Raw genomic sequence first — 15851 nt, forward strand, 5'->3', positions numbered from 1 at the left:
ACTGGTATCATGATATGATAAAACACGGTTTTCTTGTATTTCTCTTATGATTATACATATTAGAGTTTATAGGTCCAGTTGTTAGTGTTTTGGTGAAAATTTTAGGATTAAAATTTTTGCACTAAACAAGTTTGTGGACCAAATGATCTAAAATCATATTATTTGTCTTTTTTATTTTTTATTTTTTATTATAAAGCTATGCTACATGTGTGTTCGCAAACGCTTGTGTGATTTCAATCAGCACGTTCGATATAGCTCTCTTTGATTATTAACATGTTTTCTTGCTCCATTTTATTTATAGAAAGTAGAGACCCTTTATTTATTTATTTATTTATTTTATTTTATTTTATTTTTTTCTTATTATAGAAAAGTAAGTAGACCTTTCTTCTGACTATAGAAACCAGACCTCTCTTAAGCCTTTGACTTATAAATGGTGAGGAAACTCTGGGGTTTCTTCTTTAAGTTACTCAACATTCATGGTCATTACAAAGTAGATTGTGATCTTTTAAATGGTGGATTGTAGGGTCCTTCCAATTGAGTCGGTGAGTTGTATGGAGGTTGCTCCCTTTAGCTTGTATGTGGGGAATATGGAAAGAACAAAGTAGGTGAGCTTTCTTGTAATATCTTGTCATTGATATTTGTAGTGAAGGAAAGAATTGAACACTTCGTCATAAGTTAGGACTAGTACTGACCCCATGGAGATGGAAACCATGGGCTGCACAGATAAACGACTTAAATCAGTTTGGCACTTTCACCTTCAATCACACCCTTTGAGAAGGAAACGGCCGAGCAGACAGTATGGCAAGAGCTGGAACCGGGAATAAGGAGACAACTCTGTACCTCCATATGGCGTCTCTTCCGGATCATGTGAGAGGTCAGATTTTCCTTGATAAAGTCGGTTTAGGGACGCTCAGGTCAGAGCCGTCTACCCCTTAGGCAGGTTGTGTTCAATTTTTCTTATTTGTAAATAGGTGGTCGTGCTGTGACCCCTTATGATAGGCCCCCCACGTCCTTTTTGTTGCTGGGACTGCCCGAATGTTTTGTTCGTTTTTGTACAGCCGTTTTGGGTTGTTTTGAATAAAATCTCTCCTTTAAAAAAAAAACAAAAAATAATAAATAAATAATTTTTTTTTAAAAAGGACTAGTACTGAAGCTTTTAAGGTACCAATGCCTCAATATTGGGTGGTGGTTGGAACTTGGTCATTTTTAATTATGTCAAGCATTGGGACAAGATTGACCTGTTGGTGCCTAGGCTTGTGAAAATTGAATATGGAAGTTCAAGGGGGAATCTTGGTGGCTTGGTAGTTGGGGGTGTCATTAGAGAAGAAGCTTGTTGGGTTGGTGCAACTCGTTTTCCTAGCCCTTTGGAATTGGTGAATCCAATTATATAGAATTGAGGGCTACAACAAAGGACTGCATCGGGCTATAACAAAGAACTACAACTTTTCTTCAATTCTCTAAATGGCCCCATTATGGTGGAAATAAGCTTGAAGACAACCTTCTCTTGTGTCACTAATTTGTAGTAATATCCTGTTTCTGTGGAAAGGCCTGTCTATTCTAAATGAGATTAAAGATATGGTTGGTTGTATGAAAATTTCCTTGAGGTAGGTGTCTAGGGGGTGAACTCCTAAAGGCCTGTCTAGATTGTGAAAAGCATGAAAGAGGAAATATTGTTTCTTAGGAAACCTTATCTCCAGAAAATTGTGGGAAAGGAAACCTTGTTTCCCCACTTGCTTTTTGTTAGAGAGAAAAAACTCCAACTGGGGGTTTGACATCCATCTCCCTTCTTATTTGTATTAAGTGATGTCCTAAATTACATAAAATACCCTTATAATCAAGGGAAAAATAAAAGAAAAATAAAAAGAGAAATGAGAGACCTAATACTCACTTTCTGAGAGATGAGCCCATCACTAGCTGATGGAAAACAAGTGAATTTGCCAATGGTACAAAGTCCCAATAATATCTTAAGAATCCTAATCATCTATAGCCGTAGAATTAATGACTCGGCCTTAAGGTCAACCATGAAAGACCCAACAATTATCTACAATATGTCCGTATCTACTACAGTGAGTGTGCACTGACTATCCGTACAACTCTCACAACCAATACTACAACCATGACCTCAGCCAGCATTAATATTATCAAAAATTTTGAATCCTGTCAATAGGCCAGATTTCTCAACCACAGTTGGTCCAAGCTATTCAACGTTTGTCATCTAGTAAAAGCAAGGTATATACACTGGTAAGTGAAGGTGAAGAAGGAGAATTAGGAATCGTAGCTCGAAACATGCCCAAACTTAGGGTTTAAACATGCCAACATTTCAAATGCCATTTCCTTCTCAACACGTCTTTTAATGCCTCTGTATCTGTAGAACAAACAAATTGAAAATCATCCAGGAAAGACAATTCCTGCCACAAAGCATGCATCTTAGTACAATAATTAGACACTAATCTCTCCACGTCTCATATGACTAATCCCTTGATAAATATTGTAAATGTGGATTAAATTATTCTGATCAACATATAATTCGTAAGTAGTCAATTAAATCTCATGCGCAATGGACAAACGAAAAGTTAAAACTTTTGGTTCCATAGAATTCAGGAGCCAAGACGTAACTAACAAGTTGTTTGATTTCACTCCCCATCTTAGGATCAATCATAGGAGGTTCTGATGTACTGCCATCTATATATCTCAACTTCTGTTTTCCTCCAACAATCATCTTAACAGTTTTTTTTACCATTGAAGATAATTGCTGGACGTAAAGTTTTGCAACTCAAGATTCTCATAATGAACAATCAACGTCTCCATCTTGGAGTTTTTGGGATCAACTATCTTAGATATTAGTGATGAAGCCATATTTTAACCTTTAAAAAAAATTTAAAAAGAAAAATTTAAAAAGAAAAAAAGAACTACTATAACCAGCTATAGCTTGTGGCAGTCTAAATTTTTTCTTTTTTTAAAAAAAGGTTCCAATCCTCGTAGCTTCAAACCAAACCACCAAAGAGGAGAAGGGATCATATGGCTCAAGTCATTAAGTATCAACAAATCTTGATAATCTTCAAAAAGGAAAACAAGTCTTAAATGCTTGATTGTTGGCCACAAAAGAATCGCTGTAAATCAGGATGGAAAGAACAAAAAAAAGTCCAAACGAAAATATCTAGCAAATCTTTCAATCGCTAGACTAGAAACTGCCACTAGATCCCCTGTTAATCACTTTCAATCGCTGACTAGGTTGCAATGACTCTCAGACTGAGAAAAATCTGAGAAGAAAAAAAAACAGAAGAGAAAAGAAGAAAGAGGAGAGAGAGGGAGATCAAGAAGGGAGGAAGGGGAGAAAACCCTCGGAGCTTTTATGCTTTGATACCATGTCAAAGAGGGTCCTTACTCTTACTCCAGTGGTAGGAGTTTCAACACCTGGTTGAGGGTTCGAGTACCCATTGGTGGTGAAATCCCACCATGGCGTGAGTGTGTGGTGGTGTGTGTGCGTGTGTAAAAAAAAAAAGAAAAAAATGTCAAAGAGAAAAAAAGCCTTTGGGAGAAGGAAAAAACTCTAACTGGGGCTGGATGACCAACATCCTTTTTAAAAAAATAAAAAATTATTAAGTGACGTCCCAAATTACATAAAATATCCTTGAAACCAAGGGCAAAATAGGAAAACAACAAAAAACTTAGTAAGAAAAATAACAAGAGAATAAGAGACAACCCATGGTCTGGAGAGAGAAGGCCCATGGTCCAGGGAGAGGGCCCACCGTCCATAAATATCTACATTTTTCAACGAGATCTTCCTAGAAAATGTGGGCACATTTCCGAAGTTGTTATGTGACAAAACAAAATTTTACGGGGAAAATTTTCCTCGTAGTTACTAACATGCCCAAGATTAGAACATGTGACACATGTGGGATGCTTGAGGATGGATGATAGCACATGTAGCATACAAGGCATGTTGGCACATGTGGCGCTTGAAGTTGGATGTTGGCACATGTGGCACGAGTGATGAATTGACACATTTGCCCTGTCAGGTGCTTGAAGCTAGATGGTGGGATATGTGCATGTCAACACGTAGACGCACGTTGTGGCACATGTGGGATGCTTTGCATGTGGGGGGCAAGCGAGAATGGACTGTAGCACATGTGGCAAATTGTCACATGTAGCATAGTGGTACATGTTGGGCACAAGGGAAGATTTATAGTGTCTCATGCAGCAACATGTGAGAGGATTGAAGATGGATGGTGGCACATGCAAGTTTAACTAGTGAGAAATCCATTTTCCTACCAGCAACATGAGGAAGTGGGTAGCCTCATTTGCCACATACAAAGGCTTTACAAACAGTGTAAAGCTAGTTTCATGGGAAACAGTGTTTCCTTTCCACAAATCCAAACAGACCCTTAGTGAATTCTCTTGCTGAGGAAGGCATCTATCCGTTCTCTATGCATCGGAACCTCTTATTCATTGCCTTAATGGTTGATAGGTTCCTCTCATCATCTTATCAATTAAATTATTGTTGTTGATCCAAAAAAAGAAGAAGAAACAACTACTTGAATAGTATAAAAATATGGTATTAATCGGGCCCCCTGTTTTGTAGGACCTTGAATCAGGCCCACCATTTTGTAGGACCTCGAATCAGGAGTTCAAAACTTGGAATTTGACTCTCACTCAAGGAACCCTAAAAAATAATGTTATTGGATCCAACCATTTGTTTTTATTCAGTCTGATACTGATGTTTTCATTTAATAATTTTTTTCTTTTCGAAAGTTAACACCCAATTTTACTGAGCCAGAAAATGCACTAGAATAGGAAAAGGGAGCATACCCAGGAGTGAAACAGAAAGAGTGACCCTTTCATCACTTGAAAAGGCCAACTCACGAGCAATTCATGAAAGAGTGGTATTTCCACTAGGAAAAAGGGAGCATTTCCAGGAGCGAATCAGAAAGAGTGACCCTGTCATCACTTGAAAGGCCACCTCGCGAGCAATTCATGAAAAGAGTTGAATTTCGATATAGAAGGGTGATCAACTGTCATACAATGATTATAGGTTATATAATAGGCCACATAATTAATTATATGGGCAATGTTGAATTTCCATATAAAAGCTCCCTTGATAATGGTAAGATCCTAAAAACCTATGGTAAATATAGTTATAAAAACATATGCTTAATATTGACCTTACGTTGCAGCTATGTGCAGTTTAGAGAAAAAACTTAGAAAAGAAACCAATCCAGGAATGTCTCACCCACTTCCATGAAGCATTGGAGTGTGACATGTGCACAGCACCCTTTTAGAAGAATGTGCACAATAAAGGCGGTGACGGTCACTTGTCCTATATTCAGGGTCAGATATTGCATATCAGACTCCAGTTTTTACCTGGATTTACAAACATAGTACTGTTTATCGGACTAAATTAATCATGTTTGCGATGCAGAAAGTATTCACAAGCTTGGACTGAAAAATGGTACTAAAAGCATGGATTTAACAGTCTGAAGTCACCAAGGCAGGCGACGGACCCTAGGAGACCAAGATCGATAGATTTGCACGCCAGGGATCCAAGAAAATCGAGGAATTGAAGCTCAAGCGGCCTGAAAAGTGTCCAGAATGCAAGATCATAAGGTTCCCACCATCCAATCAGTTCGAAACTCCATACGTGGCCTGAAGACCATAAATGAACCGTACACGTAAAATTTCATCCATTGGATCGCTGTGGAATTGGCCCAACAGACATATCAGCCCATAAAACCATTGATTTTGGGCCCGCCCGCTATCCAGATGTACTTGAAAATTGGTCTCAACGCGTTAACTGAGCTGACAATACGGATGGACGGAGCGGATTTCTCACAAACATCTTCGTGGGACCGCATGTGCATCACGTGTGCATGGTACATAAGTGCACCAGCCGTGCACTGTATTCTTCAGAGTCGGTCAGCGCACGCTGACCGATGTCTCCCTCTCCGATTCAAAGTCCTTCCAGCGCGCAAACAGAGTTCGCGGCTGGCGATTGTGGGCCATCATCGTGTTTGTACGGACCAATCCGGACGGTCCAGCAGATCCTCATGACACCTCTTGTTACTGCCTAGGTGGCAGAATCGCAAAAGACTGCGAGGGGAGAACTTCAGCCGTTCAAAAGCAGATTAGACGGCCGTAAGATTCAGCAGTTGGGCCATATCAAAAGCACTCCAAAACCATCTACCTCCACCAGAAATTTCGTCACGAAGTTAATGGACGGAGTAGATTCCCTAACAGATGCTGATTATGGGCCCCACCAAGCACCAGCGCACCCCCTGTTACGCCCATCCGAGACCGTCCGGGAAATCCGGGCGGTTGTAGCCCTCTGTCTGCGGTCAGACGGATAATCCAAACCGTCCATCGTGTACCTCATCCAAAAAAACCCCAAGGGACGTTGCTTTTTTTGGAAAGATACAATTGAAGTGGGCTGTGTTCCGCTCATCTTCTTGGCTGCGTAAAGAGAGCTGCGCAGAGCGTCAACCGAATCCGCTACGGAAGCTGCCGTGCGTATACAGCCAGCCGCCACCCTCTCCTGCTGCTGTTATAAAAGGAAAAGAGAGAGAGAAGAGGGAGGCATTCTGGGAGGCTTGAACGGGATCAGCGTGAGGAGGAGAGGAAGAGTTTGGGTCGTCTGGCAGCGTGAGGAGAAAAGGAAGAAAAAAATAAAAAAAGAGAAGAAAAGAAGAAAGAGTGCTGGACGTGGCTTGGTTTGCTGGCAGCGGTTGGAAAGAAGACAAATCTGAGGAAGCAGCAGAAGAGGACGTGGAGTACATGAGCTGAAAGAGAGAAATTTGGTTCTTCCTCTATTCTTTCTCTTTTTATTTTAAATCTAGCCGCATCATGCCCATGTGTGGCTAAACCTCTTAGCTAGGGCTAAGAGGTGAAGCTTGTAGTCTGATGGGAGAAACTTTGCTTGTACCTATTGTTTAGATGGACTAATATTGATTTTTGTTCAAATTAAAAAGAATACTTTCAGTTATTTTTAAGGGTTTGTTGTGACTGAAATTACAATGGATCTGCGATGATTTTGAGTATTTTTTTTTTTCCCTTTTTATGTTTATGAAGTCAGGAAACCCTGTTGTTCATCATTGCTCCATGGGCATGGTAGGATGACAGTATCTTTCCTGATCTTCATACATTGTTGATTGGTTGGTAATTGGTTTAATCCTGTTGTTTGCTTTGTCTCCTGGGCATGGTTAGATGATGGAATCCATTCTAATTCATATACCATTCATCTCGTAAAGCCTAAATCAAGGAAGTTCAGTTTAATTTCCATGATTCCTGATGCAAGCATAAGATCTCCCTGATCTCTACAGGTGGATCCTCTGAATCCCTAGTTTCTTCCTTCTGAATTACTTAAGTTTCAGATAATTATTCCACAAATTATTCCCTAAATTCTATTTGATTTAGATCGCATCTTAGTCTAGTTCTAGTTCTGCTTGGTTTCAGATAACGTACAGGTTTCAGTCCCTGTGGATTCGACCTCGGTCTTACCGAGTTTATTACTACATCACAACCCTATACTTGGGGAGTGAACATGCTACTTTGTGAAACCAATAATAATAATGGTATAATCCAATCTATGTTTATATTTACTCTCCCACTCTACGTCCTAGTTCAAAGATTCTTTCAGCTTCTCTTAGATGCCATCTCTTGGCAATGAAAATCTTCTGATGGTTGTGGACGGATCATAACACTCTGGACTCCAAACATGAGAGGAATCTGCAGGAAAAGTATTACTTTTGCAGAAAATCACTGTTTTCCACAAAGGAGTCCTCAATTCCAATTCCACTCCATTTACTGTGGTTTGGAAATCATGATTACGTTTTCCCCCACCTTCACTGTTTCCCACTGTTTGGATTGCAAGAAACGGTGGGGAACCTTCTCTAGAATTTATTGTGGATTTCTTTTCGAAGGGAAACCATGATTACCATTTCATCAAAACAACTATTTTCCGTTGTTTGTATTGCAAGAATACAATTTCCCTGTTTTTATTGTGATTTGAAAATCATGATTCCAATTTTCCACATCCTCACCTTGGATTCCTCCTATCCAAATAGGCCCAATGGAATGCTAGGCCCAGTGTATGTAAGAAACTTTTTTTTTTGTTAATTTTTTAAAGCTAATATTACCTACATTTTACTATAAAGGAAGCTCGCAGATAAAATTGCAGTGTCTGGTTTCTATGTGGTGGTTCCTGACTTCTTTTACGGAGATCCGTACAATCCCAATGATCCTAAGAGACCCATGGTGGAGTGGCTAAAAGATCATGGAACGGTTGGTTTCTGATCTCTCTCTCTCTCTCTCTCTCTCTCTCTCTCTCTCTCTCTCATATCTTTGTTTAAAGTTTATTGTTGAATTTTTGAATCGAAAGGTCTCTTATTGATGATTGATTATAACGAGCATTATGCTTTTGTTTCTTCTTTTCATTTGAAAAATATTTATTTAGGTTAACAAAGCACACATGGTATGCATACACACATGCATCATGACCGTATGGTTATTTCTGGATGCATGTCTCTTTATCTTAGGTTAGGGAAGCATTCATGAATGTATGGTTCATGCCTGCATGCATGATTGCCTGGTTGTGTGTATGGTATGTATGCTTATGTAGGTTAACAAAGCATATACTTGCACGTATATCTTCATGTGTGCATGCATTGTTGCATGATTGTTTGTGCATTATATGGATGAAGAGATTCTTGCACTGATACAAGCAAACTCACCGAACTTTGCTTCTGTATGGATGGGCTCATTCAACCGAAATGGAATGCTTTTGCCTTTTGGTGCTCAGCATTCAACTGAAAAAGGTCCAGGCATGGTGGGTAGGATCTTGCAACCTGTGTTACTTCCGAGGCATGGTCCAATGAAGTTGGGATGTAACAAACCAGTTGTCTGATTGCTGAACCATGAGCCCACTTTTTAGAATTGAAGACCCATGTATATTGTGCAAAGTTGAGGGTGGTGTTCCATATAGTTCGTCTAATAAAACCGGCAAACATTATCTAGGGAAAAGGTCACATACATGGATTGGTGCACCTGGTACCATTTACCTAACATCTGACGCAGGGATGAACGTGATGAGGATAACTACTCCGAATCCACGGAGCTTCTCTGGACTCCTCACAGAGACTTCTCGAATCTACGAGGAAAGAAAGCAGAAAATAGAAATAAATTCTAATAAATTCGAAATTGATTAATTGATGAATAAAAACGAGTTCACAACCCTTTAAATAGGGGTACCAAGCAATGAGAAAGAAATCAGAATCAAACTACAACTCAAACTCCTAGAATCCGCGACTTACTATAAATAGTAAACTTACTATTTATAGACGGTCGTGATGTCTACTAGTGCGCAAGGTTATATCAGCCAAAAATAGTAAGTGTCCTATTTGGCTTCACCAAACCATTCTCCTAATTATTCTAAGCTCTTTTCACGTTGGGCGCAACTCCTAAAGCCCGACGGATGAAGAGTTATAATCAAACTAAAACTTACTATTTATAGTAAAAATGAAATTAAAACAGGGAAATGACCATCGATCCACGGGTTTTTCGTAATTCCGGGCTGCGCAACCCGGCGTAGTAGGGTTGGTTGGCTAAAGTAGCTCGTTCTACCCCAAAATCATATATTTTACGTCAGATAACTCATTCCGGATTGCGAGATACGCCCGATCTAAGGTCCGAAGGTCCGGATCACTTCTGTCGTCGACCGGGCCTTTTCTGATCCATCTTGGCCATGAAACTGTCCGCGACCCACTCTACATCAACATCTCCCACTATCCTGTTAGCAGGGGAATCCCTACATATCTGCCACCAGCTTCGCAAAATTTTGGCCAGAAATGTGCATCAGGTGTGATGAGCATGTGTGGTGATTGGGACTGTTGATCTGGTGGGCCACTTGGTGGATCAGCTAGTGGCAATTATTTCAGTAATGGGACAATAATAACCATTAAGTTTTGTGAGTTTTTCCATTGCATGTGGACCATTTCTCCATTTTGAGTGACTTGCCCCCTTTCCCAAGCTTCTCATTAGATGGGCCATCAAGCCATGGTCTACCAAACCTACAGTCCTGATCACTGTTCAAAACTGTTGCATGTATGGTAGAGATGTCTCACTGTGCATATCCTGAACTCATGATGTCCATATATCGTAGTAGCATTCACTTTTGTTACCCTTTAATGCATCAGATATGCATAGCTTTTCTTTCTAAAAGTGCCAGTGTTGGACATGAAGTAATCCAAATGGTCCCTTGATTTTTCTCATGCTGATATTGGCTGCTATTTGAAGACGTTGCTATAGCATTCTTCCAGGCATGTTTTGGAGTTCGTTCTTGGTTCAAGGCGCATTCAAGTGGTAGCACTGGGGGGTGGGTGGGTTTAAGAGTCATTTATTTGTTAACCTAGAGGCATTTTGCTTTTCAGTGTCAGTAACTTGAGCAATACACCTATCATGGCACAGCTATCTGTATTCATTCCTTCAATGATGCATCCTTTTGCTATGATTAATTGCAATATTATGATAAGAATTCAGCATCCAACACCTTATAACATTCTTACAGGATAAAGGAACTGAAGATGCGAAAGCAGTTGTTGCAGCTTTGAAAAGTAAAGAAGTATCTGCAATTGGGGCTGCGGGCTTTTGCTGGGGTGGTGAGATTTTCTTGTCCTCTTTCATTGAGATAAGCTTCCTTCTGTGGAGTATTTTAGCCCATCAGCGAGCTATAGTGCCCCATTAAAAATACTATTATTATTTTATTTGTTAAGTATTACTGTTACTCATGGCTAACATTCAACTTCCTGCGTCTTTTTTTCAGCGAAGGTAGTGGTGGAATTAGGGAAGCACCGTCTCATCAATGCTGCAGTGCTTTGTCATCCTTCATTTGTCACTGTTGATGATATTAAAGGCAAGCATCTAGTTTCTCAAACACTTGCGAGTCAGAGGAATCAGATGATCATGGTTGTAAGAATATTTCTACATTTTGCGTCTTGAGGTTGCGCTTGTGGGGCTTATGATTAGATCACTGATCTGATGGGCCTGGGAGATTTTTGGTACGTGGTTTGTGTGGCCTGTCAGATAATTGTCGGGATCACCAGACGATGGGCCCCACTTGTAGAAACTCATTACCTGAGGATAGTATTCATATTCCGGTACTTCAGAGCATTTGTAAATTTCATTGAGCTCCCGTGCTTTTGTTGAATGCTGATTCACTTGAGATTTTCTTTTTTTTTTCTTTTTTTTTTTTAATAATCTGTTGCCATTTATATCTTATAAATAATGATTTATTCATTTTCAGAGGTTGAAACTCCCATCGCCATACTTGGAGCCGAGAATGACAACGTTTCTCCACCAAAGCTGGTGAAACAGTTTGAGGAAGCTTTATCTGCGAAAGCTGAGGTGAGGGATCTCCAAGCTTTTAGAACTACAATTGCTAAACATTTTTTTTCCCCCTTATGCATGATCATTTGTTTTGGTGAAATGTCGTGGATATCACTCGGTGATGCAGGGACTTATAACGACCTAACCCTATATGCATGTATAATCAGGTTAAAGAAATTTTAAATAAATACACCAATTAACTAACTGTTTTCAATTAAAGAGATTACGTAAATCTCAATACAAAGATAAGGTTATTTTGTCAGGATCATGACCCTTAGCATAAGATCACGTAAACAGTAAAAAGGAAGGACTTCGGGATATGAGGATATCCCAGATATAGTATAAGTCAGTCCACGATTAAGCTTGGATCTGATTCTACTGACTAATCATCTCTCTTTTCCGTTCGAACTAGAAAGGGGATATCCAGAGAGGAACGAAAGGGATGAAGGATGAGGGGTTCGAGATGAAGAAGGTATAGGTCCTTTTGTCGTCAAAAGAAAAGAAAAAGGATGATTCTTACCTTTTCCTACACCTCGAAGATCTTAGAAAGAAGGAAACCTGAAATCGGGGCGGAATTCTCAACACCCAAGGACCCATCCTGAAACCCTAATCTCTTTAATAAAGATGAAGAAAAGAGACGAATTTCTATTCATTCAATAATAATGAAAATAGAGTTTCTCACAACGTATATATAAGCTATGGAAAAAATAAAAGTGCACTAAAGCCCCTGAAAACAAGAAAATAACAAAAAAAGATGAAAAGTAAAGAAAGTGCAATAAAATCCCTGAAATAAGAAAAAGAACAAAAAAAACATCTGAAATTAAAACATCCGTGTAGTAGGGTGTGAAATACGACCCGTGGATCTATGGTCAAGGTGCGGTCATGCCGCTCCTGCACTCATAGCGTGTCAGAAAATGGGTCTGATGGACCCAACGTCCATTTACATCAACTCCTCCACTCCGGTACTCTGTCGGTGACGCCTCCTCTGTTACAATCTAAGTGGTGCACCACTGATGTCCGCATCACTCAGCCCCTTCATATAGACTGGAACCATTTCCAATCTCAATACAGATGAATGGAAGTTGGCATGCTATATCATCTGCTTTGAGCACTCAGCATGCTATATCATCTGCCATCAGTATATTTTGTCTAGTTTACTCTTGTACGGGTGCTTTGTATGGCTCTAGTTGTCAAACTCACTCCATATGTCAAAGTATGTTGACACATCTATGTATGTATTACGAAAATATTTATAACATATTTTTATTAAGTTCTGAATATATAATCATTTACTATTTTTCGACATAAAATATTGGTTACTGCCAAGCTGCATCAGACATTTATTCTGTACCCAATATCCATGTCTCTTCATCTCTAAACATTGCTTTGATGGATTTGAAGAATCCAAGTGCTGTAGTATTTGTAGCAACTGTCTGGTTATCCTCTAAAATGAATGCTAAACCAAACACCCTGATCCATAGCTCAATTGGTAGACTGAGTGGAGATACCTCGTTTCAACACTTGAGGTCCTGGTATCGATCCCTAGTGGAGGTGGCTAAGCCCTAGAACTGCTGAGTTTCTATACCACATGGATCCCATGTTGTGTCCCATGACGCACATCTGACACTGGTGCTTTGAGGGTTTTGAAGGATTTTTCATAGGTCCCTTGTGGAAATGAAAATACTATCTAGTATTCCCTTTGTATATGAATTTCCCCAAAAAACACATTTCCCTAAAAAGAAAATCTGGGTCCACAACACTGCAGACCTCTCCCATTCAGACTTTTACCCATTTACCCACATAAGGAACTTGATCAGAAGCAGTGTTGCCTAAACAGCCAAATACCCGACATTTTCCCTTCTGAATTTCGTAATCCTCATTGTGGGTCGTTTTCAATCCTGATTGCTTTTGTTTGCGACCTGAAATTATGGATCTCTAGGTGTTTTATTAAGATCAAACCTAAATTTATATTTAGAGTGTAGAGATTTGTAATTTGATTTATGCAATAGCCAAGAAGATAATAGTATGCGTGCCAGATCTATAATTATAACATTATTTCAAATGTAGATTGCTGTATTGCATATACTTCTAGGTCTTTACTCTTGCCCCGGTGGTAGACTCACAAAAGTTTCAACACCAGGTCAAGGGTTCGAGTACCCATAGGTGGTGAAATCCCACTACGGAGTGAGTGTGTGGGTGTGGTTCCGCCCTAGCATACAACGTGTTGGAGGAAGTAGCATACCCTCTGCCAGTTTCCATACCTTATACTGGAGTGACCTGCAATCAAATAACCTTGATCGGGTGTGGTTCCGAACAAGTCCCAAATACAGAAATGTAAAAACAGATATTTACACATACACAATTGGTCACTATTAACTTCATTGTGTTCTCCATAAAACTGAAACACGTGTCTTTGTGATTAAGTTTTACTAGAACTAACCAGGCATTTGTTCAAGGCTGGAAGCGGTGCACATTGGCTGATCTGTCGATAAATCCAGACCAATGATTTCATATGCCACCTTATCGGGGCTGCAACTTGGGTTTGGGTTGAACCAACTGACCGAACTTGGAAAACTTCAACTGAGTTTGAAATTTGGTTGGGTGGTTTAAGGTCTAGTACAGAGGAATTCAGGTCAGGTCAGGTTGCAAGTTGGGTCCTCTTGAGGTTGGTTCCAGCTCGGGTTGACCCTCAACCTGACCCAACTGGCCTGAGTTGCTTCCCCTATACCTTATGGATGGGACACGTGCCATTCTGTCTACATATTCTTTCCCCGGTCTTTGCTCTGAACATTTTTTAATCTTTCAGAAGGCTGGTCATGGATCAGACAGTTATGAACTTCCAAAGGCAGATTTTGGGCTAAAGGTTTATCCAAGAGATGGCCATTTGATTGTCTGTCTTAGTTCCATCACCATGCACACAAATTTGCTTTTTTGTACGATCAGTACTCAGTACCTTCTACAAAATGTACCATATGTGCACCTAAGCCTTAGATGCTGATTTCTTTCCCCTTTAACTAGTTTTGAAGAATTCTCGTACAAAACAGCTCCATATGTGCAAAATCAATCTATCCCCTTGCCTTAAATCTCAATTTGCTTGAATACCACTAGTCTATATGAGCTTTGCTAAGTCCACATGAGTGTCCAAGTCAGCACATGCAACCAGATGTGCCAGCAAGGCAGATGTGAAGTATCCAAGCCGTTCATCAGGTGGAACTCAACGTGTAGATGTTACCACCTAAGGATAAAGATGGTTCACTCAGTAGGTATGCCATGATACTAAAAATAAGTGGATGGGTTAGGAAAATTCAGCCGGTTTTTAACAATCATGCCTTTTTTTTCTTCTTTTTTTTCAGTTAAACATGGCCTACCTGACTAGTGTCCCGACCTGATCTTGAAGTAGTGAATCTACATATGTAGTGTTAGCTTGATATCAATCACTGCATTCATGGCATTCTATCACTTCCAGAAATTGCATTCATACGATTCTACTGATCAATGGCTGAAAACTGCTGGCCTTTCCACAGGTGGATTCTTTTGTGAAGATCTTCCCGGGGGTGGCACATGGATGGACGACAAGGTATGACGTTAATGATGAAGCAGCTGTGAAGAAGGCAGAAGAAGCGCGTCAGGACATGTTGGCCTGGTTCACTAAGTATGTCAAGTAAGAGAAGATACTTTGTATATGATTAAAAACAACATTTGATAGTGCAAGCTTGAGTTGTATTGTAACCTGCTTCTCTCTCTGTTATTAATGGGATTCAGTGAGTGAAGTATGAGTTGTATGTATAACCTACTTCCCTTTGTGTTATTAGTGCGACTCTCAGTCAGTGATTCCTATGAGTCTGTGGATGCCATTATCAAGTTGATTGTTTGTTCGGTTTTGGATATTACTTGCCAAATATCTATTATTACAAGTCTGGATCTGCCTGAAGAAAAGAAGAACTGCTGCATTTGGGTCTTGATAACATATGTGAAGACCTGGACCTAAATCCAGTCAGGTTTAGGTTCTTCTGGGCTGGGTTTGGTTGTGTTTGTCTGGATCGGGGCATCGACCGGTTGGACCCATGATGTGTAGATGGGTCTTCTTACACCATTGTGGCCTAACAAACGTCATTCAATCGCTAGAACACATGAATGCACGTCATTCAATCAGTCACTGGGAAGTACCGATTCTCCCAGTGACTCGACTTGAAAGTTGGGTGACACTACCGATATTTTACTGGGGCCAACATGGTTGATCCAAATTAAAGAAAAGGTTCAGAAATTGGACTTGGACTAGTTTAAATCTATTTGGCTAACTCAAGTACCTGCCGATCTGGGTAGACTGTCCTAATAAGTTGGATGCGGCCTGTTATTTTCACGTCGGATTTTGTAGAGAATGTGTGTTTTATATTGAATGTTGAGTGCATGCTTCTTCTTTTATTTTTCTTTTTTTAAAAAATTATTTATTTATACACATGCACACACACACACCTGAT

At 39.8% G+C, this 15851-nt stretch overlaps 1 protein-coding gene across 1 annotated transcript; it reads left to right on the forward strand.

Annotated features, from left to right (window-relative positions):
• The first annotated feature begins 798 nt into the window (after positions 1–798).
• LOC131225007 (endo-1,3;1,4-beta-D-glucanase-like) lies at positions 799–15287 on the forward strand. Its single transcript, XM_058220435.1, has 6 exons — positions 799–914; positions 8148–8274; positions 10556–10646; positions 10811–10911; positions 11293–11391; positions 14898–15287. Exons 1-6 carry the CDS (start codon positions 799–801, stop codon positions 15036–15038), a joined length of 675 nt encoding a protein of 224 aa, XP_058076418.1. The 3' UTR covers positions 15039–15287.
• The last annotated feature ends 564 nt before the right edge of the window (positions 15288–15851 follow it).

This window comes from Magnolia sinica, chromosome 14, assembly GCF_029962835.1.
Source record: "Magnolia sinica isolate HGM2019 chromosome 14, MsV1, whole genome shotgun sequence".
Classification (NCBI taxonomy): Eukaryota; Viridiplantae; Streptophyta; class Magnoliopsida; order Magnoliales; family Magnoliaceae; genus Magnolia; species Magnolia sinica.